Source organism: Cladophialophora bantiana (assembly GCF_000835475.1).
Source record: "Cladophialophora bantiana CBS 173.52 unplaced genomic scaffold supercont1.3, whole genome shotgun sequence".
Taxonomy (NCBI): domain Eukaryota; kingdom Fungi; phylum Ascomycota; class Eurotiomycetes; order Chaetothyriales; family Herpotrichiellaceae; genus Cladophialophora; species Cladophialophora bantiana.
Window position 1 is genome coordinate 881,278 of NW_015971577.1, and position 26,287 is coordinate 907,564.

Consider the following 26,287-nt stretch of genomic DNA (forward strand, 5'->3'; position numbering starts at 1 on the left):
AAGGACTGTTCAGCCTTGTGGTCAATGGCGGGGTTACAGACCTTTCTCCAAGTTTGAGTTGGAGAAAGATTGACTACGGAGTGCCGAGTACTAGTATTCAAGCAAGGCTCTGTGGTCATCCTGCCATCGTACATGGACATCTCTCTTAGATGTAAGGTTTCTGTTACAGTGCTAACATGGAGGCCGCTGAAAGAAACAACATCAAGGAGAGGAATGGATTTCAGTTGTCACAACTTACAAGTTGACTGTTTCCCATTTTCCAAGCCTAGCGAATCTGTGCACTACTCATTCGTCCCTCCTTCCCAGCGATACCCAATAAGCAAGAAAAAATGCATCATCATCAACCTGTCCTTGATATCTGGGAGACTTTTGGCGCCAACCACATCTTCCCAATTCAACCGTTCCGCCCATTCGTTGTTACCTGAAATCGGTAATTGTATTAAGCAATAGTCCCAGTCCAGCCAGTCCTCGTTCATCATTACACAGTCACCCCTGTTTTGAGAGTCCATTCAACGAGAGGCGACTGAAATCCCCAAAATGCGCCACAAATAGTTCCCATATTCCCTCAGCGAAGCTTTCCAAGATCCCCAAAAGAAAGTCAACTGTCTCATTACGCCATGAAGCGCCGTCGCCCCCCGAAGAGCTGTGAGGATGTTTCCATATCGACAAGGGCATAAAGACGGCGAGTGGTGGCTGCAGCTCAGGAGTGGAACAGATCCCAGGCCCTCGAACACAAACTCAGGAATTCCTCCTTTTTCGCTCTTTGTGTGGCCGGGCTATCGCTTCCTTCTCCAAACGGTCCGTTATAACGAACTCGATCTGGGCCATGGCCCAGTGGTGGGCTGCTACCCTCTTCATACTCGTTGCGGCTTCTCCGTCTGCTGGTGGATTGCATGCTGGGTTGATATTTGTGCGGCGTAAGGCTGTCTTTATGTCCAGCATGTGGTGAAGGGGGTGTGGGAGGTTGGTGACCACCATAGTGAACTATTTTCGGCAAGAGATCCTCTCGCCCCCCGGTCATCTCATGCACAGCTTCTTCTGCAGATCGGTACTCCCTGGGTCGGTCGAAATTGTGTGCTTGAGGCTGAGAGGTTGGGTGAGCTGTTTGGGGTGGGAAGCCGGGCGATGGAAGGGGAGGCCCATGGCTTTGAGATGAAGTTGAACTTGCGTGGAGAAAAGGCGGTCGACCTGGGCCTGGATGGAGCTCGTTAGCCCCAAAGACATCGGCAATAGGGGGCAACCGGTTGGTAGTCTGAATCGCCGGCACGTGATGAATATGAGAGTTTTGCGACAAGTTGGGAGGTTGATTGTTGACCTGCCGCGATGCTGGAGGGGGATCATGCCGACCTGTGAAGGTCTGATTCAGTGGCGCCGACTGTATGACCCTTTCGTTGGCGAATCGCTCGGCGGGAGGAGGAACAATCGATAAACCTGGTGGGGGTCTCTTCTTCGAATTGGTCACGGTGCTCTTGCTGGACGTTGGGCCTGCCGCTTCACTGTTCTTTCCCGAATCTGGCGCATCCCCGCGAGCGGATTTCAGAAGTCTTGCTTGGATGATTGATCGTTGCTGGTCACGGACAGAAATGCTTCGCTCTAGTTGTTCTCGCATGGCGGGATCTTGGGTTTGGAAACCAGGCGACAGACAGGCCAGACCGACGTCATGCATGACCAGACCATCTCTTGCAGTCAACGGTGTTGCGGAAGGCCGCGAATTCAGTCCGGTGGAGATGGTGGTATTTGTATTCAAATCCAACTTTTTGGGGCGATGCCGAGTGCTTGCCTGGAGCGAAGGAGAGGTTGGAGGCTCTTTCTTCACTACAATCTTGGGATTTCCCGTACTCCTACTTCTCGATCGAAGGACAATCAGTTAACGTGGGCAGAATTCGGGGTGTTAGAGGAACTTACGACCTGGGGGACCTTTTCCCGTCCGAAGGCGTCCTCTCAGTAGTACTTATGACGCTGTTGATTTCCGAGGCCATTGCTAGGTCCGAGTTTCTGTCCTTTGGAGTCGAATGACTCGAAGGAGCCAGTGGCGGATATGTTCTTGGGCTCGAATTTCGGTCAAGAGGCGGGAGCGCAGCAACTGGTGCTGTAGCTACAGCAGTCGACATGACGAGGCTGGCAGTCCGAAACTGCGAGCAAAGGGGTCCAGATACTTCGAGTCGCACAAGGAGCCTTCCAAAGACAGCAGTTAAAGATCCAGCTCTTTCGCTTTAGTTATCAAAGACTTGTAGCGTCGAGCTTCCCGGCTGTGTCGATAGTCAGGGCGTCGGGAAACGGCCACAAAAATAATTGGACGCTAAACGAATGGCCTCGCAAGCAAGCAGCGCGAGATAGATGGCGGCGATTTGACAGCAAGCCGAGCACAACCCTGCGTGTAGCGAGCGACCGTGATAGCAACGAAAAGGATCGAAAGGCGATTTGAGATGTTTTGTGAGAGGCGGAATGGTAAGGAACGGGATGAGCGAGCAACGAGCGGCTAGTTCGTGTTGAAAACAGGCCTCGCAGATGCAGGCAATGAATGAATGAGGGAAAGGGAAAAAAGAAGTGATACGAGCGCAGGACAATTGGAAGATGGAAATGGGAAAAGGCGGGCGGCGCAGGGAGGGGGAGGCACCACCAGCACCAGAGGGAGGGCAGGAAGGGAGCAAATGGAACGCGCAGGAGGGTCCCAAGGACAGCCGCAAACGAGAGACAAGACACTGGTCGAGTCTCGCGACTGTTGTTGGGTTCACCCTAGGGATTCAGAATTGAGAACTCGAACAGATGAGATCCAAGCCTCTAGCCTGCACGGGGCTTAGGCTCCCTCGCCCGAGCCAGGGACATGACGAGAAGTGGCCCCCAGTGGCTTCGGTGGCACTGGGGTTTCTTACCTGCTAGGTGCCAGAGCTGCTTCTTCCGACTGCTTGGGTGCCTGCCATGTGTCTGAGAAGGTTGTGGCGATTAAGCCCAGTCGGGGCTAGGCATTAAGAACCAGAAGTTTCATGGGCGCCATGGGGGCCCCCCTCCAGGGGCATGCATCTGACACGCAGCACCAAAAGTGTGAGCTTAAGGGCATACCGAGCACAACGGAATCCCTACCTAGGCAGGGATTCACCAGACTGACGGCCCTACGACTTGCTCTGACTTCGCCATCATCAAATCGAGATATTCACCCTCCATTCTGCTGTTACCCATGGCTCGGTCCCAACCCGCTCATGTTTCGGACTTCACTAGTTTGTCATCTAGTCAGCCAACACACGCGGGAACCTCTCGGATGCGACAGCTAAGCGACCTTCTTCTGTGCAGAGACTAAGCTTAAAGGCCTGCTTCGCGCTCCTGGGGACTCTCGTCTTGCGCACAGTGCGGCAAATCGTGTTTCACATCCCGAAGCTTTTCGTCAATACTGGGTGTTGTCATGGGTTCGGTGAACCCTCTGTGCTTTTGCTCGTCGCACTGGTCCTGATACGCACAGATCCCCCACAGAACTCGCGTTTGAGCAATGGACACAACGGACCTCAACCTCTCGCTGCGAATTCTCCCCTCATGTGCGTTATCGCAGTGTCACATCTCGATGCGCGGAAGAGACAAAGTCGAGTGGCTCCAAGGCACTTGAGAAGAGGACCCGGAAGTTCGGATTTACACGGCCAGCACTAACAGTAGGTCCAACATCAGCCTCTGACGAATGCATGTCACACGTTACAGTCGGATCGAAGTCCCCAACCAGCAGTTGGACCATGGCCCAACTCAGCGAAAGACATGCGGCTTACCGCCCGCCAAACCTATTTACCCTAGGTAGGCCACATCCGACTGGTACTAGAGGGCCTGCCAAATCTTCTAGCTCCCCCAGTCGAAGCGAAGGTTACTCAGGCTGCATTTTCCAGACGCATCCCTAGGCTGACTAGGGCTTTCAGACCAAGCCTAGGACGTGCAGAACCACGAATTCCCATACCTAGCACTCGAATGTTGTAATGGGCGTCCAACACTGATGCTATCGGAATGGACTACTCCCCATGGTAAGTAATTTTACCAGAAACAGACCATTACGCCGAGCGAGCGATATCCTACATAGGTGAATCACAGGAGGATCCTGAAACGCCTCTAGTGGTCGATCCTGTTGCGGCACTGTGTTCGACTGCTGGGGCAGCTGAACAAAAAAACAACAGCCACCCACAACCACGATGACCCTGATGGTGCGCTCTAAGATTTGGGTGCCCCTCCTTCCTCAGCACTGTTTAAACCATGGCCTCAGCCGGAACACATTTATCGTTGTCGCAAAAAAGATCCCCGTGATCATTGTCCTACCCGACTTGTGTCAAAATCTTCCCTCTTTCTTCCGAAATCCAGCCACTTCATAATTGATGTTTTTCTCCCATTTGTGGTCTCACATCTCGCTAGTTTCAGGTGTCGAATTGTCCAATTCCAACTAGCCCTATTTGACGCCACGAGGAAACCCAATCGTGGTAGCTAGATGGGCGAATGACGAGATGCTTTGAAACGCCCGGACAAGGCTAATGACTCCTTTGGCGGCCTGGCGGCCTCCTGTCTCGGCTTCGGGTTAGGAATCGTGGGCACAGGGATCACGTTACTTTTGTGCAGACCCGATCAAACAGTATCGCGCATCTTGCGCCAACACAGGAGTGGATTCATTGCGTCTTGCGCGTGTCGCGTGGCGCAAACACTTCAAAGGTATTCGCTAATTCGCTTTCGACAAAAGATCATTATTGTCCCATTCCGCTCGCTAGTTGCTGACGCCATCTTCTGTATATCCCCATTTTGGGTGTCGACTTGCAACTATTATTGTCCCAGCATCAAAGTGGAATCTATCCACCTAGTTCAAACGCGCCGGCACGTACACAACGCATTCACGATATGAAGAGCAAGACTCTCGTGAAGGATCCGCGCCTCTTATTTGAGAATGCAACGGAAATTACAGTACTTCGTACTTGGTATTCTAACTGCGGCTTGCCTGGTCCACAACTGCTAGATAATGAAGTCTGCTTCATGTGTCATCATGGGTTCGGAATGTGGCCATATAAATCAAAACTAGATGTGAAATCCAGACGATCATCCGCGATGGTTACCGGATGACTAGTGATTAAAGCCGAGCAGTACCTCGTAGGTTTCCTCCCAATCACCTGCAATCTCTCTCATTTAGGATTTCTGTCCAGCGGGAGCTTTCTCAAGGTATGTCTCCGCGGCAGAGAAATCACCCTTGAAGTTGAATGCCTCTCCAAGATCGTTATATGCCTCCAGAATCTGCGTTTCCAAAGCCCATAGAAATCTCTCCCTCCACTCAACCGCTGCAGGCTACCGCGGTAGATATATCGGATTTCGAAGAAAGAAGCAGCAAGTTGAGAGCCGCGCGGGCCGTAGGTAAAACAATGCTGGACTTAGTACGGCATGTCTTCTCTCCACGTAGGCATCGCTGCACGGAAGGACAAACATCCCTATCGTAACCCACAGCCTTGGCTATAGCGTCAAGTTTGCTGTTGGAGGCAATTCCTAAGTTATACTTGCATGTTCTGATTGCATCGAGAGAAACTCATCCAGCACTCTCAAAGTTTCTGGATCCCAGTTCTCGTTTGCCCATTTGCAATCTCGGCTCGTCTCTCTGCTGTATATATGGCTAAATTGCCCGCTCTGGCTACGCCAAGTTTTATTCTTGTCCACCCAGGATTTTGGCCAAAAAAAGGTGTACTCTTCCACCGCATTCGGGTCTTTAACCACCGTTTGCATGACCAGGGATGGATCATTCACCTCGGCCCACCTATCTTTGTGGGTGTCGGAGGTATTGGATAACCTTACGCTGAACGACTCGCCAGACCCGACGTTGAAGTGCTCTTGTCAACGGCTGTTTTTGGTTTCCATTTGTTTGTCAGGCGACATAGCATACCGTGCAAGATGAGTATCCAGCTTAACAGCAAAGTACAAGCGCAAGGTCGCACGTCGCAGCGTGAGAGAAAGTGGCGGTAACTTCCGCGAGCAGTCTTCCAGTGGACCATCTCTATGAGGGCTACATCGAGAAAAGAGGTAACGAAGGAGGTGGCTTCTTGCAGATGCAGGGGAATCTTACGTCCTACCTTCTGCTGGTTGATATTTCGCAATGAGCTGCACACACAACACATCTCGCATCCCAAAACCGCTTGTGTCCGATTGTAGTGCGACCTGGCCAAGCTGCTTCTCTGCCTTTTTGGTGACTTCTCACACAGGCGCTTGAAATTTGTTTGGATAGTTTAGCATCATTGCCAGGGCTGAACGAGCATCCATGCAACTAGTGACACTCACAGGCACAAGCCATGAAGGCTCAAGTTTGGTCCTCAGCGTCCACTCAGCGCGGAAGAACGTAGCACTCGACATAAGCTGGAAGTCGACTGGCCCGGGAACCCTAGAAACGATGCCTTGTCCAACGTAGTGATGGTTGCCGCATCCAGAGAGGCATTATTCTTGCGATCAGAGGCAAGATCCCCGTTATGGCAGAGTTAAAGGTTGCTTAAACGTTGATTTCAGGAGAAACAGCCCGGGCTGGTCTGAGCGGGGGAGGATCGACATGGAGTCTATTGGCCCATTTGGCAGTTTCACCAACCTGATGAGCTATCTGAATGATCGGGTTCAGAGGACTTCAGCCGTGAAATTCGCCATCTTTCTTACAAGTCCCCATACCCCCATGAGTGATAATTTTTTCTTTTTTTTAAAAAAACAAAACAAACCAAAAACATAGAAAAGATTCCCTGTTTTCAAAAGTGCCGTTGACACATTAGCCAGTGTCAAAAGAAAGAGGTCGTGATCTTCGATAGTCTGATCTGGTTGATGAGTGTTGCATCGTCCTGACTGCCTCATCTATAATGCTGAGGCTCGAGTGGCACCTGCATCGATGATAGCGGTATCAGCATGTCTCACATATCCTGGCACCAATATTGTTCTTTTTGCTAAGTGATTTCCTTTCGAAAACTCCGTGCTGTCATTTCGAAGAGTTATGGACGAGGCTGATGTCGTCGAACAGTGATATTGCCAACCCGCAGGCAGCGGCTGCCATACTGCGAGCCGATATAGGCAAGTATTCCGAGGCACATGAAATCGCCGACTCCGTACCTCGTATACCAGCGCCATTGGTTTTATCCAATACAGCCTGATCTATTCCTGATTGGTGACTGAATCTTGGCATCTAGATCGTTTCCGAGACCCAAGATTTTCTATCTTGCATTTTCCCCCGTCGATACGCTTTTACAGAAAAGCACTATTCGGAATACTCTTAGCGGGGGCAAGATGTCCGAAGAAGAGGAGTCTAAGCGGGCAGACCGTGTGCGCGCTGAAGATTTGTGGTTGGGCAGCGCGAAAAAGTTGATCGTGGTAAGTCCCGAGAAATTTTGCTCCGGGGCCGGGATTGTCTGGAAGAGAGAAAAACCCTCGAACCTTGACCTACGATACTGATGCTTCGTTCTACAGCTTCCTGGTGCCTCGTCACATGCTGCATCATTCCAAGTCGAAAGGGAAGACCACACCCTGGGTAATGCTCTGCGTTATTTTGTCAACAAGAAGTATGGCACCCCAAACCATTAGCACACTTGACTATAACATGAACTAATGTTAACAGTCCCGACGTCGAATTCTGCGGCTATACCATTCCACATCCCTCCGAGACAAAAATGAACATTCGAATACAGACTTGGGGTAGGTGACATCTCATGGGATTGAATACCCGGACTGACCCAAACTAGAGGACACCGAGACAACAGCGGTCGACGCACTCAGAAAGGGACTGTTAGATATGATCGATGCGTGCGAAGTGATATCAAAGAAATTCTCCCAGGCGCGAGATGAATTCAATGCTTCAAATTCATGACCATTTTATCCCCCAAAAATCTGGTTGTTTCGGGAATAGAAAGCTGGTGGATTGGAAAGGCGTCTGGAGTGTCGGCTTTTTTTGCTCTTTCTTTCTAGCTATGTACAATTGCTCCGAGGCGCGCGGAGGTGAGTCTCTGCATCAGTTCCGACCCTGAGAGAAGAAGAGTTAGGTCACAGAAATCGCTCAACGGCTGTGGCATTGCTTGATGCATACCTCAAGAAAGCCCTGGATGAAATTCTTCGGCAGTTTCGCATTCTCATCTTCATCTACCCGGAAGTACTTCATGACGTGCGTGTACTGCTTCCAGTAGTTCAACATTTCCTGCGCGAATCCCAGTCTCGTCAGTATCTGTATGCTATACTGACCCTCTTGCGAAATCTTGACCCACTTGAAACTCTGCATGACTCTGTTGGAGTAGCACGTCGACTGCTTGTACGTTGTTGACATATCTGTGCTTCTCAAACTCTTCTCTGACTTTCGTGCGGATCCTGGAGACGGGCATATTTAAGGAGTAAAGCTGCTGGATCTCAGGTCCCTGCGTACAACCTCTCAGTCAAGCCTCAAGCGCCACAGGTTCAGGATTGTATTCGCGTACCGCTCTCAGCCATTCTCGATAGGATTTCAGGACTCGCCGTCGTGCATCTGACCAGTTGATGGCTGTCGTCCGGTCAGTAATCTCGCAGGTAAACTCCGGAATGTGGGATTGGACACCTACAGGAGCGCGACCGTTGCGCCAGATACGTGGGGTTGATCACCATATTGAGCTTCAGTTCTCACATGGGAGTTCGTATGAAAGTCTTTAGAAGACGGCGGTACTGGGAGATTGTGAATTGAATTGATGTCGAAGTTGAGGTTCAAAGAGTGGATCTAGCTCTGGGCTCGAAGCTCGGCAGCAGCTGCGTGACTGCGTCACCTTCCGCTCGTGTTTTCTCCAACACCAAAAATTTGGACAGATGGATCAGCCCTTTTCTTGCCAACACCTTCTCCGAGTCGGACGTCAACTGCAACAGTTCCAATCCAAATAGGTCACCATGGGATCGAGAGAACGAATTATCCCGGTGGCACTGCCGCGACGCACTCACACGCTCTCGCGCATCACCAATGAGACCAAAATTCAGGTTTCGCTCTCACTAGATGGAGGCTCACTTCTCCCATACGAAGCCTCCCAACATTTCTCGTCGTCGATACCGGCGGCCCAGAAACAATCACATCCGAACGTTCTAGTTCCTTTGCCTACATCACTCCATGCCACACAGATAACGCCCACACAGCAAATAGCCGTAGCCACTGGCATTGGATTTCTAGACCACATGCTCCACGCTTTGGCGAAACATGCGGGTTGGTCTTTAGCCATCCGAGCAACCGGCGACTTAATCATCGACGACCATCACACGGCCGAGGATGTATTTCTGGCGGTCGGCTCTGCGTTCAACGCCGCACTAGGGAAACGGACTTCTCTCGTCCGCTTCGGTCGCGGCGACGCACCCCTCGACGAAGCGCTATCGTGGGCTGTCATCGACCTTTCCAATCGACCATACAGCGTGATTGACTTTGGATTCACCAGAGAGAAGATCGGTGATCTAAGCACGGAAATGCTCACGCATGGCCTCGAGAGTTTTGCCCAAGCTGCCAGTGTGACCTTACATGTGAAGTGCGTCTACGGAAGCAATAACCATCACAGAGCAGAAAGCGCCTTCAAGGCGCTTGCAGTGGCTTGCAGGCAAGCTTGCGAGAGGAGAGTTGAGGGCGCAGTGGGCAGCGGAGACGTAACGAGTACAAAAGGTGTCCTTGGGTCGAGTGTGACTGGGTAGGATTGATGAAGTTATTATGGATAGAGCGAAGTTCATTTCTGGTGGCTATCTGCTCTTCTGAAACGATCATGGCACCAACGCGAGTTGACCATAAATCCCGCGGTCCAACACAAAATTTGCCTGCTGCATCAAAGAACCGATTCATCCTGAGGACAAACTCAGCCAGATACAGGATGCTGCCACACTCTGTTCCCCGTGGCGACCAATTCCATTGCCCGTACTGGGATATCCGATAGTAGAACGCCGAACAATGCTAATCTCTTTGTAAATCATAAAGTCATGCCGAATCAATCCGTGGGATCAACCTAAGCCGCCCCAAGCGCCTCGAATCCTCCTCGCTAATTGAATGTCCTTTTGCATAATCGTAACGCGCTTTGCATGTATCGCGCACAGATTTGTATCTTCGAACAGGTGCACGAGGAATGCTTCGCTTGCTTCCTGCAGGGCCTGGATCGCTTGACTCTGCCACCGGAGTTCTTGCGCTGCGTGGTATGGAAGGATGCTGAGGGCGATTTCTCGAACGAGACGAGCGAAAGGGAGTTTTAGGATTAAGAGCTCGGTTGATTGCTGGTATCTTCGGATTTCTCTGAGCGCGAGCGTTCCCGGTCGATATCGTCGGGGTCTTCGCACCGGTACTGGATCGCCAGCTGTCGATTGGCGTCAGCGTTGGATGCCGTATAGTCAATATGCTATCTGGGAACTTACGTTGCGCGCGAGGGCGCTTGCCTGCTATTGTTCTAGGCGAAGGGTTCACTCGTTGGGCTTGTCCTCTCCTTGGTGTTGGAGGCCCTGAGCGCCGCTGGATATTCTTTGTCTGAGCCATATTGGAACTTCTTGCGGGCTTGAGGCCACCAAAGTTGCCCAATGAAGGTGGAGAATTGATCAATGAATGCGCGGCTCGAGAGGTAGGCTTGGATCGATCGATGGAGGGCGACCTATTGAAGGCGGGGAATCGAGTGGCTGGGAGGCAGATTACCAGATGGTTTCGGGGGTTCACAGGGTTGTTTGTGGAGGATCAGTGCCTTACTGCCTGCAGCTGGCGTGCAATACTCGACGGTAACTAAAGTACATAAGATCCAAGGTGAATGGGTGCGCGGCCTCGGTGGGCACATGAAAGTCGCGTCGCTCTCATTGAGTTGCATTCTCTGCGCGCTCAGAGACCCACAATTAGCGAGCCGCCGAGCCGCTTGCATTTTGCCGAAGAATCGCTTTACCTGCCTGATCCATCGCCATCCATCCCACCCGCGGTTCGACATCATTCCAGACCTCATTCCGCTTCCCTCAGAGAAGCCCCCGGTTGACCCTCGCCTCCTACGTTGCCTTACGAGCGTGTCTCATACCCTGTGAAGAGGCCACCTAACAACTTATCCTCTTTACCACTACATGAACCTTTCCCTTCCTATATTGTCTCCAATTCCGCCAGCAGACAGTTTCCACCATGATTACTCCGATCTGCGCTCTCCGATCCTGACTCAATCCATCCTGTCTCCTATCTACACCATCGTCCAGAGCCCGGAGTTCCTCTCAGACTTCTCCCGAACGATCCTCCCCTTTTTTGATCTGATCCCTTGGATAATGGCTGCAATACTTGGAGGTGGAGGCGAGGACGGCTTCGGCCAGCTGGGACAGTTTCCTCTCGAACAATGGTTCTTTGAGATGCCGCCATGTACCCGGTACTGGACGACCGCAACAGTCATCACATCCATTCTGCTGCAGTGCAAAGTCATCACTCCATTTCAGTTGTTCTACTCTTGGCGCGCAGTTTACTATAAGTCGCAGGTATGTGCACAGCGTCCCCCAGGACTAATCCGACACCTACTGATCTTCACAGTACTGGCGATTGTTAACCACGTTCATATACTTCGGTCCACCGTCGCTAGACCTAGCCTTCCACGTCTTCTTCCTTCAGCGATACTCTCGACTATTAGAACAAGGTTCCGGCCCCTCACCTGCAGTCTTCTCCTGGCTGCTACTATACGCCTGCACGTCACTGCTTGCCCTCAGCTCGCTTACGACCTCTATCCCATTCCTGGGCTCCGCGCTTTCGAGCACTCTTGTATATATCTGGTCACGACGTAATCCGGATACCCGGCTGAGCTTCCTCGGTGTCCTTGTCTTCACGGCGCCTTATCTTCCATGGGTTTTAATGGCCTTCCACATGTTTATGCATGGCAACATTCCTAAGGACGAGATACTTGGTGTGATTGTTGGCCATGTCTATTACTTTTTCGCCGATGTTTGGCCTGGCTTACATGATGGTCAACGACCGATGGATCCTCCTGATTTCTGGGTCCGCCTGTGGGAGGGTCGGCGAGGAGAAACCGGCGTTCGAAACATTGATGGTGATGTGGCAGCCGCAGCTGCTCGACCGGGCGAAGTACGATGATGGCGAGCGAGAACTTTAGTTTGAACCAAGTCGAACCTCTTGTCCTATTGCAACCAGCACCATGACGCCAATAGAATCTGGATCATGATTTGCGCATAGAAACGTCGAAGCAGAATAAATCTGTCATTATTCAGAAGCTACATTGTTCATCTGGATACGAATTTCAACTGATTATTTTCGTCGATTATATCTGAAAAGTCTCTACGCAAACTCGGACTCGGTGCCCCCAGAAATCGGAAGTACTGCCGCTTTTGCGCAGTTTACTCTCTTCAACAGCTTGGCGGATCTATTCTTGCTTTGTACCTCACCCCACGAACATACTTTCTCACAGCACCCAAATATAAAATCAAAAGCAATCTGAGAGCACAAAAAGTGCAAAAACTCTACCCTCGGACCAGCTCCCCAGTAGGATTTGGGTTCGTGAGTAGAGAAACTCACCCCATTCGGGGTTGGTATTTTTTATTCGGTCCGAAGTGGCTGTTGCCCATTGTTGTTTCAAATTGCTGTTGGACTTGTCAGTGTATCAGGGGACTCGGCTTCAATCCAATCGAAGTTGAAGTTGAGTGTGACTTGATTGTACCCTCTCTTCAAGCCTGGAAGGGGGCCGGGAAAGGGGGCCCCGAACCCAGGGTACAGACTTGACACAGAGCTGTGCATTCAGATGGTGTGATTATGTTAATCAACAAACTGGAAGATGTGTTCTTACAGCTGTACCCTGGACTTGTTAACCAGAAGTGCGGCGCAATAATATTTCAAGTACTAACTGCAGCAGGAGGACTCTTCACTGTTTACTGTGAGAAGGTCACATGAGGCTACGAGGCTGGCTTCATTTGATAAGGCTGAAGCATTTTGATCGCTGACAGATGAACTCAAATGGCGCGACAATAGATCAGTGGATCAGATTGACTCGGGGTTTTCAACCTCTGATCCGGACATCCCGTCCTATTACTGCGTCCAGGATTCATCACTCGGCAGGAGATGAGACTACAGGGGATGGTACACAGTGCTTTCGCCCTGGCACCAAAGTTCTCCCAAGCTCTTCGATTTGCCGCGACATGGGCAACATGTTTAATTTTCCGAACGAGCAGACCAAGCGACATGACTGCTTACTGGACGTCAGTGGCGGCGGATGTGAAAAAGTCAAAGTCAAGAAGTCACACGCGTCCCTCGAACCGAACTTTACCAGGGAGCGGATGACCCACATGGGGAGAAAGATACTTCATGAGATGGTGTCTGGAATACGCAACTCATGAGTTTTAGAGAGTGCATATGTTGCCTTGGCCGACGCTTCCCATGCATGCTCCTTTCAGACAATATTCAATATATGTAAATTTGTCCAACAGGCTCCGGCGCAACTGACACGATCCTCTCGGAGAGACAAATGTCGCCTCTCCAGCATCGTCCTGTTCCTGTCTATACACACGTGTGAAGTTAGACCAAGGTGGGGGGGATTTTCGTCGAGAGACGACGTTGAGCGGGGCGTCCATTGTTTATTGTTTAATTCGCTCCTGAGGCTGCAACCGCTTTGTAGATGTACCGAGAATTCCTATTACAAAAATACCCCAAAATCGAAAGGAGAAAATACAAGGCATCCGAGATGGGCGGAGTGAAATTATGTGGAAGTTGGCAGATATCGAAGTGCAAATATACTTGATTCGCGTTCCGTCGCCTGCTCTATGGGACCTGCGGAGCACAAGCAAGCGCGAACTAGGGAATGGACGCGTCTATCTGCCTTGGCTAGTTTGGAGATGAAGAAACATTAAATCTGCTTGTCAATCGCGCATCAAGCCTTCCAGTCGAAAAGCTGGTTTTCCTTGCTTGTCATTTGTATCACGCACAACATCCACATGTCATTGATCTGCCATTTTCGGTATCATGATCACATCCGCTCAATCAAGAGCACGTCTTGGAGTTGGGCATCATCGATGCATAGCCTTACTTGAAGACCTTGCCATCGGCCCACTCGTACGTCTTGCCGTTGACCTCAATTGGCTTGTCCCAAGCCCACTGGTTCTCAAGGAATTCCTTGTCTTCGGGCTTGCCAGGGTCAAGCTTAGTAAACTCGTAACTCTCCCAGTCTGGGGCAACGTCGAACGCGGGCAAAGCTTCTTCTCCACGGACCATGAAGGCACCTTGGATGACTGAGTCATTGCTCTGGCCATACACGGAGGCTGCGCCAAAGAGATATTTGCGGGAGGCCTCTAGGCGGTTGAAGAATCCACCTGGTGAATCAGTCAGCCACGGTATGCAGTTCATGTCTCTGCACGCAACGAGCGACTTACCGATGAGGTTTGAAGACATGAAAGTCATTGTCAACTCGTCGTTGTACTTGTAATCGATCCTCCACAACGAGTACTCTTCTGGCTTGTAATGCTCCCAGAACCAAGGCAGCGCCACGGAACGCGTATCCTCATTGGAATACTTTCTCTTCCAGTCATCGAGAATGAGAGTTGGCTTGGGTAGTGCCTCGAGAGGATGTTTGGCTTTGACCTCTGGTTTGGGCTCGTCCTCTTCATCTTCCTCCTTCTCGGGTTTCTTCTCAGCCTTCTTCTCAGGTGCAGCAGCTGGGGCCTTAGCAGGCTTTGGTTCCTTCTTGGGAGGGGTGTACTTCACAGCCTCTTCAATCATGATTGGCTCGGCAACGATGGCCTTCCAGATGGGCTGGTTTGTGACAGTCTCAAACCAGCGTGTAGTGTTGGGGTTCTCTGCACGCCATTCCTTGTCGAGGACGTATTGGAAACCACGAGAGATTTGAGAGGTCACGTATAGATCTGCAAGAGTGATACGCTCCCCCACCAAGAATGTGTGGGCGAGGAAGTGTTGTTCGAGGACATGGATAGCATCAAGAGCAGCCTTCTTATGATCATCAACCATCTTCTTGTTGTAGGTGTCTTTGCCAATCAAAGGGCGGAACCAGCCAGAGAGGTTGGGGAGGACTTCGCAGTTGGAGAAGGACATCCATCGCACAATGGAAGCATAATCTTGCTTGGTCTTTCCGAGCAGAGTGGTCTTGTCGTTCTGCGAGGTGACTATGATTGATCATTAGTTAGGGCTCTAGAAGTTCACATTTTGATAAAGGGCACAAAGGAGGGTTAGGACTATGGTCTCTCAGAGTACAATGTAGTCAACAAGAATCATTCAGACAGGGATAACTGAATATGATAATATGGCTCATCTTTGAGGGCGAGAAGTGGCTAGAAAACCTGGCATTGCGGGGCAAGACTCACAGTAGATGGCAATGGCCATGGACTCGGTCAAGATGAAGCCATTGGAGTCAACGAAGGTGGGAATTCGTGCTAGAGGGTTCAACTTGAGGTACTCGGGATCAGTTATGGGGGTCAGGGTCTCGACAAGCTCAATGTCCAGTTTGTTCTCCTTTGCGACTGCCAGGAGGACAGTGCTGCGGGCGTTTTCCTAAGGGGGAGGTTAGGAACGCTTGACCCTCTGCGAATGTACATTGGCGCAGAGCTTACCTTGTAGCCGTAGAGCTTGCCGAACGACATGTTGATTTGTGTACAGTGTGTCTCGGAAGGGAAAAAGAAAGATTGCTGGCGGGAGAATGTCCTGAAGCAATCAGAATTCAGTCACGACACAAATTTTGAAAGTCAGTCACAGATTCGCTTTTTGCGGCGCAGGCTCGCAAAAAAGCTTGGCGCAATGCGTGCCCGAACTGCAAGCTCCAACACCTCTCCATTCAGGGTTCAACTCAATTCAACTCGGTCTTTCCAAACAATCGATCAGGAAACCATGATTTCTCGCAGTCTTCGTTCTAGCAGGTGATATTCATCCCCTATAGAACATGGCGCGCCCTTCAGCGCGGGCCTTCCCCTCCTCCATTTCGTGGATGTGTCGCCAATGCCGACTTCACGACAAAATCCAATTGACAGCTTATCGTCAATGGATCCAGCCTCTTGTGCAGCACCATAGATTCTCTACGACAAAGTCTGCCGCCGCAGAGGCTCAGATCCGCGCTGCGCCCGAGATAGATCTTGATGACTCTACATCTGTGCCGGCTCGAATCCTTCCACGGTCGCCCTCCTATTTCACAGCCTCTCCGGTCTTCAACGACCACCTTTTACTCTTACAATCACTTGTCAAGAAGCATTCATCACTACCCACAGCTCCTCCAGACCAGATACCGCGGCCTGCTTGGCTGAAACTCAATCAGTACCGAAGCTCGACTGGTGAACAGGTGGCCGCCTCAAAGTACTCAAAGGTGCTGGTGCTTTTGACACGATTGAACAAGATCCATCCCAGGTACTGTCCCAAGGAAGTCAAGCAAATACTGTCACGGTTCAGACGCCCAGGTTCAGAAGAGATACAGAAGGCAAATCCTGGCAAAATCGACGAGTACGGCAGGTCTGTTGGCATAGGGAGAAGGAAAGAGTCTTCGGCCAAGGTGTATCTGGTGGAAGGCACAGGAGATGTGCTGGTGAATGGACGCAGTATCGTACAGGCGTTCCCACGGCCGCACGACCGAGAGAGCGCCTTGTGGGCGTTGAAGATCACACAAAGGATGGATAAGTACAACGTTTTCGCATTGGTCTCTGGAGGGGGAGTTACTGGTCAGGCCGAGTCCATCACATTGGCGCTCGCCAAGGCTCTGCTGGTACACGAACCAGCTCTTAAGCCAGCTTTGCGACGAGGTAAGCGAAGTTTGTTCCAGCTGTGTTCATTTTCAGTCTCTAATTGTTAATCCAGCCGGCTGTGTTACTTCGGATCCCAGACGTGTCGAACGGAAGAAACCTGGTCGGCTCAAGGCTCGAAAGAGACCAGCTTGGGTCAAACGGTGAGAAACGAGCTACGCCGGTGGTACTTGTTTCTGTACAGTACAATGTATCAATGTCACTTGTATACCGGATCCCCGTCCAGATCCAGGTCAGATCGTTGTGGGACTAGATGACCTGCAGATGGCAAGGGTTGGTGAGCTCAAAATTTCGTGGTCATTGATCTCGTGGTCCGTGGCTCCTCGAGAGGATAAGATCTAATTCCGACTTGAATTTTCATTGCACGGAACAATGGCTCGACCTGCTGCGTGATGGAATCGGGTGCCAAACCATTCAATCGGCATTGTAAGACCTTGTCAGCCCTGTAGTAGAGTAACACAGACATACCTAGGGAGTTGTGTGGTCGGCGCCGCATGGCATTGACATTGGTGCTGTTCACGTGCCTCGATTTTGATACACGAGGCAACTTGATATTTTTTGGTCCCAGCATGCCGCGTCGCACCAAGTCATCTCGTTATGATGGTTACTCTTTTGATTCTGACTGCGCCAATCTCACCATCACCAGAGGGTCTGTCAACCGTCTCAACGCCCACGCAAGCGAGATGTCAGATCTCCCAGCGATGCCTGTGATATAGTTTCCTGCGGGCGACACCGTCGTGGTGAGGCCATAAGCGAGATTCCGGTATACCTCTGCAAGACTTCGGCCTGATGGAATACTGACTTGCACATGCCGATTCGCCATTACCCATCAAAGCCGAGCTCGGTGCTCTCTGCACGCAACTTCGCAAAATAGAATGAATGGGTTACACCCTGGTCCAGTGGAGCCATCAAGGCGGCTCAACGTCCAAGGCTGCCTCGGAGATCGTCTTCCAGAAAAACGGTCGCCGGTCGGGGCCTGTTTTCCACCTGAAACGCGTGTCCAAAATCTTACAAGTACCTACCTATATGGGCAGTGGTGGCAGTGTTCGAACTTGAGCATAAGCGCCACGGGGAATCCGCCGAACGGCCGGACAACTCACTATCGAAAGCTCGCAGATCACAGACGCATATGAGACCGCATAGTTCTAGCATTCCGGGTATGAGCACAACAAACCCCTTCCTGACGGCCTCGCTGCAGCTCGTGTCATGACGGGCGCACCAACTGTTTGTGTACGAGCGCAGTAGATGTTGACAAGGACCGAGCCACAATGGACATGAAACGGACAACTGAAACGCGGCCTGGTGAGCCTCTAAGCCACAGCCTAGTGCGGCTAAACGAGCCCTCCAGGATCATTCATCTCCAATACGGCACAAAAATACTTACCTACTGGTACACATCAAACAACCCCACCAGAGGAAGTTTAAGATGCTCATCGGGACTTACCACTACCACTGTGCCTGAACCAGTTTGGGCTGTGTTCAGTAGCAAGGCCACAGGTCAGAATGCGTTCAATCTTACCAATTTCCATAAAAAAAAAATTTGATTTTGCTGTCGGGCTGCGGAGATCTTTTGGGAACCTAAACCACCCAAGGAACCAGGTGTGAAACAAATGCATGCTGCAGGACTCCTTGTTCCCACTCCGCCGCCGTCGCACGGATATGCCAATAATGCATCTGAAATTATGTCAAAGATATCATTGGACGTAAGAGTCCAAGGCCGCCTCGTCGCGTCCCCGAAGATGCATACAGCATGCAGGTCAAGCCCCGAGGACAAAATTGGAGCACGAGTACTCGGTAATAAGTGGGTGGCTTGGTGCGTGCTGTTTGCATGACCGGGAGATTGTTGCTGAATTCCCAGGTGGGATAGACAACAATTTTATGGACTCTAGGTAGATACGAAAGAGAGGATGCGTACTCGGTATGGATAACAGACGTGGCTTCATCAGCCATATGACAGGTTAGGCGCGGGTATTGCATTGCAGCCACCTCTGACACAGGCGCATTACTCACGCTTCACGGGCTCTAGCTGACAGCTCGCCAGATCTTTGGGTCGATGCTTCCACTGTTGCCATCCGACTGGCTAATGAGGCTCGGCTCGACAACGCCTCTAGATCGAGGGGATGTCAGGTACACTGTCGACAAGTTAATGTTGGAATAGAAAGAATTGGGTCCTCGATTGAGCTGTAGACAGTTTCAATCGATGTCGGACAACTGCCTTTGGGACGATTTCCAAGCCAGAGTAATGCTGACCACAGCGGTACTACACATTGCTAATTTTTTTTAGGATATCCTGTCCGTTGTCTGGAAGACTCGTTTCGCGACAAGGCACCGGAGGATCCATCCGTTTGAGAGATCACATTTGCCCTCCTCGACCGAGGCATCGCAGTCGGTTATGGTCAAGGGAACTTGTTAGAGTAGTCTGCACACAGCCACAGCGAAATTCGAGCATTGTTCGAATCCTTACACACGGTGCCATCTGTCGAATGGCGGTTGTACAGCTGCCCATTGGCCCTGTGTGACACAGCACATCCTCGAGTCGGACCTGAGGGCCCTTTATAATAATTACTTGAGGATCAATCAGCAGCCCCAGAAAGAAGTGTGGCCATCACCTCATCGGCCCGATGGATAGAGACCGTTGCAGCTGAGGTTGAGCACTCGCGACTTGTCGTCTTGGTTAATGCCTTCTTCTAGAGCATCGTCTGGAGCTTCTCCCGCCTGTGCGCAATCCAGGCCACGACGGGGCAGCCAATCCTCACGCCTAGGATCAGGTGTGATGCGGATGGTATGAAAGACTGAGGTCCAACCAGGTTGCATGACCCCCTGCTTGATGTTCCTTGGGCGCCACACTCTAAATCTCGCCTGGCGCTCCGGCAGGTGGGTGCCAGTGGCAGGCTAAAGATGCAAGCCTCGTCAGACCAGTGGCTAGTTCAGCTCCCTTGCGCTTGATGAGAAGGCCCTTCGGCCTTTAGCGAACCCCTTGCAATGGTCCTGGAACAGATCCACTGGCGGGGACGTCATGCCCATTCAGATGCTCTTTTGCCTGGTTTCGCCAAGGGTCATCCCATTCTGACGCTGGCGAGGGTGTCATCACTCATCATCCATGAACCTTGGGCAGTGTCGCCAATGTCCACTGGGAGGTGACAGCTTGATTTTGAAGCCCTGGGTACCGAGTACAGCAGCGAACTGACCGGGCGGGAATTGCCTCGAACCCGACGCCCAGAGGTGGTCTCCCACAGACTGGCCTCTTCGAAAACGGACCCTTTGCATTCGCCCCCAGGCGTGGTGGGCATCTCTGTCCTCCTGTGGCGCTGCCCACTTCAAAAGACTTTTCTCTTTGACACCCGGCAAGAAACGCCTTGCTTGCTCTGCTGGAACTCGCTGAAAATCGACATCACCGGCCGCGTTGGGAGGAGTTAACTTTGACGTACCAGGAACGAGCGACCCATCTATTACTGCCATGCGGTATCTGCGCCATTCCCCATCCAAGTCTCCTTGGTTAAAGTGTTTATTATTGATTTGAGTCGTGCGCACTTTCGCCTGCCACGGCAGCTGCACTTCAGGCCTTTTTGTATACATTGCATTCCTCCACAACTCCAAGGTACCTGGATCTTCTTCTTATGCTACCGAACGCTCCTTTATTTGTTTCGTACGATCCTTTCCTCCATGTACTTGCGTTCGTGTCTTGACATTTCGATATATTCCTTCTATCCACCCTGTTGACGCCACTGAACCCCCACCTATCCTTCGACACCTCATCCACCCTGTACGAAACTGTTGCGCGAGACGTTTTCTTTTGGCTGTTGACTTGGAGCATATCCTGAGACCATTCGCGCCTCCATGTGCGGCGGGAATCGCCGTCTATTTATTTGTGGTTGACTCAACGACTTGCGCCTTGGACGCTCGAAGCGAGAGAACGGGATAGCGACCGAATATCCAAGCGACCGAATATCCAACCAAGGAAGCTCCATCCGCTGGTCCATTCAACATAGTATTTTGGAGCAGGCGGCAATTCGAAACCATTTTCGCACTTCTGTTGTCTTTCGTTGGAAGTCTTCCCGGCTTGAGAGGCGGCGTCAATCTTTTCTTTCAACCATCTTACTTCGCTACGCCTGTGCGGGCAAACATCACACGAGACCGGCGCAAACTCTCTGCCGATATTGCGATATCGGCCCCCTGCCTCTGTCCGCCTGGTATTGGTTGCATGAGGGAACGAATTCAGGCAAGGGGGAAAGGAGAGGTATCCGTGGGTTAAGGAGGAGGCTGTCCTTCCAGGTCCACCATATCACATCAGGGCACACTATCTTCAGGAGGTGCAAGACTGTTTCTGTCAACCTGGCGTCGACAGACGAGTCTGCTTTCCTTAAATGGACGGCAATGACCGTCGGCGCACCCAGTATGGACCACCATACCAATCACATGCGCCATCGCGCCCTCTACCAGGAGATGCCATGGGCCCACCCTCGGGCGACAGGTTTACACAGCCAGCAACGCCAGCGAGAACGGATGTCGGGAGACCTCCAATGACGCGACCATATCTTTCGGGCTATACTGGCTATGGGTATCAAGAACCGCAGTATGGGAGCTCCCACTTGCAGAGTAGTAGCCCGATGCAAGGAGTTGAGATGCAATACTCTCCCGCATACATGTCGCAGGCCTCCAGACAGCAACAAGTCCAGGCATCTCCGTCCCAACAACAGCACCAACCGTTTTCGCAGTACGGCGCTTCCACCATGCTTCCGCCGGTGGGACCACAGGGTCTTTACGAAAACATCCCTTTCCAGCAGCGACAGACGGCACTCGAGGTGATGACAAGCCAATTCGCGATGCCCCAATACATGCAGCAGAGCGAGCATGCAGGAGCGACGTTGAGTTCCGGGCCGGCTCAGTACCTGACTTCTCAACCGGAGCAGAGCAGCTATGGCCATGTGGCAGTGACTCGACCATCTATGGGTCAATCTTATGCTGCGGGGCATGTCGACTTCCCTGTCATGGAACATGCGGAGCCAGAAGCTCCAGCTGTACTGAGCGGTGTCCAAGCAGCGCTCGAACAGGGTCTGCGAGACTACCACCAGCAGCTGAGGGCCACATTCGATGCGATCATTGCGGGCAGAGTGACAGCAGCCAGCGAGAAGCTGCTTGCGCTCTCTCGGTGGCTTGTCAACTCGGTGGCTGCTTTGGGTAAGATCAATCTTTGCTGAGTGGCATGGGACACGATCCTAATGGTTTCCAGGTCTGCACCACGACGACGAGACGAGACATGCGGAGCGCATTGACTTCTGGCGAGAATTGAACCTTTGCTGGGAGGCTCTGGGACAAAAGCAAAAAGAAATCACAGAAGAAGCCTTGAGAACAAAGAGACAACCTGTGGATGTGCTCTCGGCCGACGCGATGACAAGTTTGATAGAGGAATTGGTGAGCATGTGCGATCAACTCGAACAGTATGGACTCGTCGACTTCGAAATGGGCATCTGGGAAGAGCAGATCGTACATATCTTCTCAGTCTGCCTCGACCTCCTGCCTCGTGGTGGACTCAAACGACAATCAAACGAGAGCCCAAGCTGAAGCAGGCTCAGTATCAGCATCGTGATCTCTGCAGCCACGACTCTACGACATATTACGACTCGAAAACCCTTTTTCCTTTGTGGGCAACGGCATTTCATTACATTGATGAATTATACCTTGTTCTCTTCTTCATGATACATGAGTTTGTATGACCAGGACGCTTTTTCGACTTGCATGATGTACGACTATGATTTGTGAGAACCGGTAATCCTGGCTCACAGCAAAAAGCATTCCGACGGGGGAAAAGTATGGGAACAGGCGGGCGGAATTCTACTTTTTGTTGGCCCTTGCTATCTTGTTTGCATGGCTCCAAGCATGTAAAGGAGGAATCTTCTGTAAAAATAGCTGCCGTCATGTTGATCGGTACCGTTTCGGGCTTTCTCAACCCTCTTCCTTTGGGTGAAGAGAGGACGGCGGATTTGAAGCAGTGCAAAGCTTCCGAATATGGCTGGAGGTAGTTCCCTATGTTTTGTTTCCAATCAGAGGTGGCACCGAACGGTGCGATCGAGTGACGGTCCCGCCATCAGGGACCACTTTATCCAACCTCACTTTCAATCAACGCCTTGCTCTGACAATGATTTGATTCCTGCATTCCAGCGTGGTCATCAGCCCCCTGGGCAATCTGGCCGCTGGTCTCCCCAATCAGACCCAGTAGGGAGACTCGAACAAGGGAGTGCTAGAATATATACATATCTACATTCACGATTCGATACGTCCGCAAAAATAGACCTATTCGACGGTTCGCCCCTATCTCCCGCACCCTTACTACTTGACAGGAATCTTCCTTGCATCAAGCGGCCATGGTTCTCGGTAGGCGCTCGCCTCGGTGGCCTATGTCGAAGCCAGATCCCTGTTTCGCTTCGAAGGAGGCGTCACTTTGCTGCCTTGCTTGCGATCACCCGCCGGCCACTAATTGAGAGAATAGGATCTTGACTCAGACGATCACTAACTCGGTCGCGACGGTGAGTGCCGGGCTTGTTTCAGGTAATCGAGTTCGACGACGTATCCATACAAGAGCTGTGAATACCTGTGCCGACTTGGATTGTTGGCTGAAGGTCCCTACTCCACTCAGGAGGCCAGCTCGCGAAAATCCTCAATATGGCTAGTTCGACGACGGATTGAGAAGAACCATGCAGAAACTTGGAAAATCGAGCAGCTGTGTGGACCGTCTTCTAGCGGGATTCGTCGACAGTGTTGCAACGTCTGGGGTCCTCGCCTGTGCGCAGCATGCCAATCATAAACAGCGTCAACCAGTCGATTTGGGTAGAGGGGCTCGGACGTTCTGACAGCCTCACCTTTCTTATTCAACAATGGTGACGACTCCGAAAGCTGTTGCAGCATTGCAGCCTGGTACTTTGCTCGCGTGTGTGAAGATGCTCCCGGGCAAGCCATCAGCTGAACTAAGACCCAAAGAACCCTCGACACCATCGCATTTGTCTCTTTCTGACACGGAAGCGCACATGGCCAGATTGGTCCACAACCGGGCAAACGTCAGGCGTCCAAGGATAGCCAGGTCTGTGTTGGCTATCTCATATTATCGTTGGGGCGAGGTACAAAGAACGACTCTACATAGCCCCAACATCACTACTCATGTCTGCTCCAACACGTGTCATCATCATCGGCGCTGGCCTCGCTGGCCTTGTCGCCGCAAAGACCTATTTGCAAGTCTGCAACCATCTCGAGCGACCGCTCGACCTGATCGTCCTCGACGAAGCCAAGAACCCAGGCGGCGTGTGGACGACAGAGCGTCATTATCCGGGCTTGACGGTCCAAGCCCCCAATGGATACTACGAACTTTCCGACTTCTCAATGGTAGATGCTGACCATCCGTGGAACTCACTGATCCCAGCAGCCAGAGAACAGGCGTATCTGGAATCGTACGCTCGCAGGTTTGATGTATACGACAAGATTCGTTTTTCCGCGACCGTCGTCAAAGTCTACAAGCGAAAAGCGCCATCGCAACCAGGATGGTCTGTCGAGACGGCGTCCGGAGAAGTGCTCGAGTGCGACAAGCTCATAGTCGCCTCGGGACTGTATTCAAAGCCTAGGCCGATCCCCATCTTTGATTCCGCTTATACTGGTACTGCTGTCCACTCGCGCGACCTAGGCCGCATGCACGAGAACATCTCCAAAGATGCCACGGTGAAAGATGTGGTCGTGATCGGAGGCTGCAAATCAGCTGTTGAGGCATGCTCAGTCTTCCTCGCCTCCAACAAGCGAGTCCACTGGATCATTCGGCCTTCAGATCAGGGCGCGCCTCTGATCATCTCTCATCCCGATGCAAAGCCCAACCCCTTGGCGCTCGCGGTCACAAGATTGTTTCCCATCTTTTCGCCGTCGATTTGGAGCACTAGCGGGTTTTGGTACTGCTTTCTCCACTCTGGACGTTGGATTTTAGGCACCTGGATCGTACAAGGATTCCTCAATTTGATGAGCTGGGCGATCACGAGAGAGATACATTACGGGAAGAGTCGAAACTCTGCGAAAATTCAGCCGAAGGGAAAGTCCATGTTCTTCTACGCCACCTACCTCAGTCTGATTGTAGAGGGTCATCCGTTCTTCGATGCGTTGCATGAGGACAACCCCGACAAACTCACCGTCTATCGTGCAACACCGCTGAGATGTGAGGGCAGAGAAATTGTCGTGGACGAGGAGGACAGGGGACAGAGGCGTCTCCCAGCTGATGCCATTATTTGGAGTATAGGCTGGGAGCCTGGCGTTGACTTCTTTGAGCCGGAAGAAGCAGCAGAGATCGGCCTCCCCGTACCCTTGCACAGAATCAGGAACAAGAACAAAACCCTGTCGGCATCTACAAAGGGCGCTGTTCCCATACCGTCTCCCGTAGCCCCAAGTGACTCGGCTCTGCCACCCCTTGAATTCTACGACGGCAAGATACGAAAGCTGTTCCCCGGGACGTTAAACCAAACACCTTTCCAACGTCAAGACCCTACCAGTACCATTTCGCATACGAGATGGGGTCTCTATCGCTTCATCATCCCGTCCAGCCACTTTGCCAGGGACGACCGCACGCTCGCTTTTGCTGGCTTCATATCGTCTGCCCAGACGGCAGCTACATCGGAAATTGGAGCGCTTTGGGCTGTGGCGTGGCTTGAAAATCTCTTCGCTCGAGTGCCGATGCCTCTCCTCGACAGAGTTGACGCCGACAGATTGACCATCCCACCGCCTTTGTCAACATCAAAGCCGAGACGTGAGGAGTTGAGAAAGCATGGTCGAGGGGCTGAGGACCTCAAACTCCTCGCCGATGCCGAAATACGCTTCAATCAAGCCTTCCAAGAACGCCGCTACGGGTTTCGTGGCGCAAGAGCGCCAGAATTGATCCTTGAGGCACGAGGCTACATCGACGTACTGTGCCGGGACTTGGGGGTAGAGTCGCAGCGCAAACGATATCGGATGCGGGAGCGGCATGGCGGAGCTCTGCCGATGGAGGAGACAGGTTGGTGGAATGCGATCAAGAACTGGTTCAGGGAGTTTTTCGAGCCGTACATTGCGACCGATTTCCAGGGTGTTGTGGAAGAGTTCTTGAGGAATAGAGAGAGCGCGCTGCAGGAGAAGGACGACTAAGAAGAGACAGACCAACAAACCTGTTGCCATCAGGCTGGCAGCCCATCACAGCAGGACGGGGGACGCCTTCGGCTTTGCAAAAGGCCAGAATGGATCAATCAATTGATCGCCGCGGCAAACAGCGTGGTGTGTCTGTGATGCCATCGATCGGACACACCGTCGCCTCTGGGATTCTCCTCCTTGAGATGTTGGATGCGTGACGGTCTGATCTCAGGCCAACCGTGTTTCATTTCTTCTGGAATACGAGCCACTAATGCTGCACGCAGCTCAGCCATGCATTAGCGCCTGCGCGGCCTTTGTCTGCAACGACTTTTGCAATGCTGAGGCTATGAACTTGGCCATCCCCAGCCGACCTGACCGTCCAGCGACTTTTGTGTTTGGCCACTGTGTCTGGGGCCGCAGGCACGACAGTTAAAGGTGATGGAGACGCTCGTGCCAGCGACATTCTTACGAGATGTCGCTCGAGATATCCTCT

The 26,287-nt window shown here is 51.8% G+C and overlaps 10 protein-coding genes across 10 annotated transcripts; 6 read left to right on the forward strand and 4 right to left on the reverse strand.

The window, feature by feature from the left end:
* Window positions 1-700: 700 nt before the first annotated feature.
* Window positions 701-2,111, reverse strand: Z519_02234 (uncharacterized protein; the record flags this gene model as incomplete). The annotated part of the gene is made up of 2 exons (XM_016759991.1): window positions 701-1,841; window positions 1,906-2,111. The coding sequence occupies 2 exons, from the start codon at window positions 2,109-2,111 to the stop codon at window positions 701-703; spliced, it is 1,347 nt and encodes a 448-aa protein (XP_016623512.1).
* A 5,134-nt stretch (window positions 2,112-7,245) lies between these two features.
* On the forward strand, window positions 7,246-7,822 carry Z519_02235 (uncharacterized protein; the record flags this gene model as incomplete). Its single annotated transcript, XM_016759992.1, has 4 exons — window positions 7,246-7,329; window positions 7,426-7,517; window positions 7,574-7,650; window positions 7,698-7,822. The coding sequence occupies 4 exons, from the start codon at window positions 7,246-7,248 to the stop codon at window positions 7,820-7,822; spliced, it is 378 nt and encodes a 125-aa protein (XP_016623513.1).
* A 141-nt stretch (window positions 7,823-7,963) lies between these two features.
* Z519_02236 (uncharacterized protein) lies at window positions 7,964-8,583 on the reverse strand (the record flags this gene model as incomplete). Its single annotated transcript, XM_016759993.1, has 5 exons — window positions 7,964-7,975; window positions 8,039-8,146; window positions 8,214-8,360; window positions 8,421-8,482; window positions 8,541-8,583. 5 exons carry the CDS (start codon window positions 8,581-8,583, stop codon window positions 7,964-7,966), a joined length of 372 nt encoding a protein of 123 aa, XP_016623514.1.
* A 273-nt stretch (window positions 8,584-8,856) lies between these two features.
* On the forward strand, window positions 8,857-9,636 carry Z519_02237 (uncharacterized protein; the record flags this gene model as incomplete). Its single annotated transcript, XM_016759994.1, has 1 exon — window positions 8,857-9,636. The coding sequence occupies one exon, from the start codon at window positions 8,857-8,859 to the stop codon at window positions 9,634-9,636; it is 780 nt and encodes a 259-aa protein (XP_016623515.1).
* A 300-nt stretch (window positions 9,637-9,936) lies between these two features.
* Window positions 9,937-10,459, reverse strand: Z519_02238 (histone H3-like centromeric protein CSE4; the record flags this gene model as incomplete). Its single annotated transcript, XM_016759995.1, has 2 exons — window positions 9,937-10,283; window positions 10,342-10,459. The coding sequence occupies 2 exons, from the start codon at window positions 10,457-10,459 to the stop codon at window positions 9,937-9,939; spliced, it is 465 nt and encodes a 154-aa protein (XP_016623516.1).
* A 752-nt stretch (window positions 10,460-11,211) lies between these two features.
* On the forward strand, window positions 11,212-12,022 carry Z519_02239 (uncharacterized protein; the record flags this gene model as incomplete). Its single annotated transcript, XM_016759996.1, has 2 exons — window positions 11,212-11,415; window positions 11,468-12,022. 2 exons carry the CDS (start codon window positions 11,212-11,214, stop codon window positions 12,020-12,022), a joined length of 759 nt encoding a protein of 252 aa, XP_016623517.1.
* Window positions 12,023-13,957: 1,935 nt separating this feature from the next.
* Z519_02240 (uncharacterized protein) lies at window positions 13,958-15,525 on the reverse strand (the record flags this gene model as incomplete). The annotated part of the gene is made up of 4 exons (XM_016759997.1): window positions 13,958-14,244; window positions 14,305-15,051; window positions 15,250-15,436; window positions 15,496-15,525. 4 exons carry the CDS (start codon window positions 15,523-15,525, stop codon window positions 13,958-13,960), a joined length of 1,251 nt encoding a protein of 416 aa, XP_016623518.1.
* A 296-nt stretch (window positions 15,526-15,821) lies between these two features.
* Z519_02241 (uncharacterized protein) lies at window positions 15,822-16,815 on the forward strand (the record flags this gene model as incomplete). Its single annotated transcript, XM_016759998.1, has 2 exons — window positions 15,822-16,668; window positions 16,724-16,815. 2 exons carry the CDS (start codon window positions 15,822-15,824, stop codon window positions 16,813-16,815), a joined length of 939 nt encoding a protein of 312 aa, XP_016623519.1.
* Window positions 16,816-21,032: 4,217 nt separating this feature from the next.
* Window positions 21,033-22,230, forward strand: Z519_02242 (uncharacterized protein; the record flags this gene model as incomplete). The annotated part of the gene is made up of 2 exons (XM_016759999.1): window positions 21,033-21,846; window positions 21,899-22,230. The coding sequence occupies 2 exons, from the start codon at window positions 21,033-21,035 to the stop codon at window positions 22,228-22,230; spliced, it is 1,146 nt and encodes a 381-aa protein (XP_016623520.1).
* Window positions 22,231-23,820: 1,590 nt separating this feature from the next.
* Window positions 23,821-25,812, forward strand: Z519_02243 (uncharacterized protein; the record flags this gene model as incomplete). Its single annotated transcript, XM_016760000.1, has 1 exon — window positions 23,821-25,812. The coding sequence occupies one exon, from the start codon at window positions 23,821-23,823 to the stop codon at window positions 25,810-25,812; it is 1,992 nt and encodes a 663-aa protein (XP_016623521.1).
* Window positions 25,813-26,287: the final 475 nt, after the last annotated feature.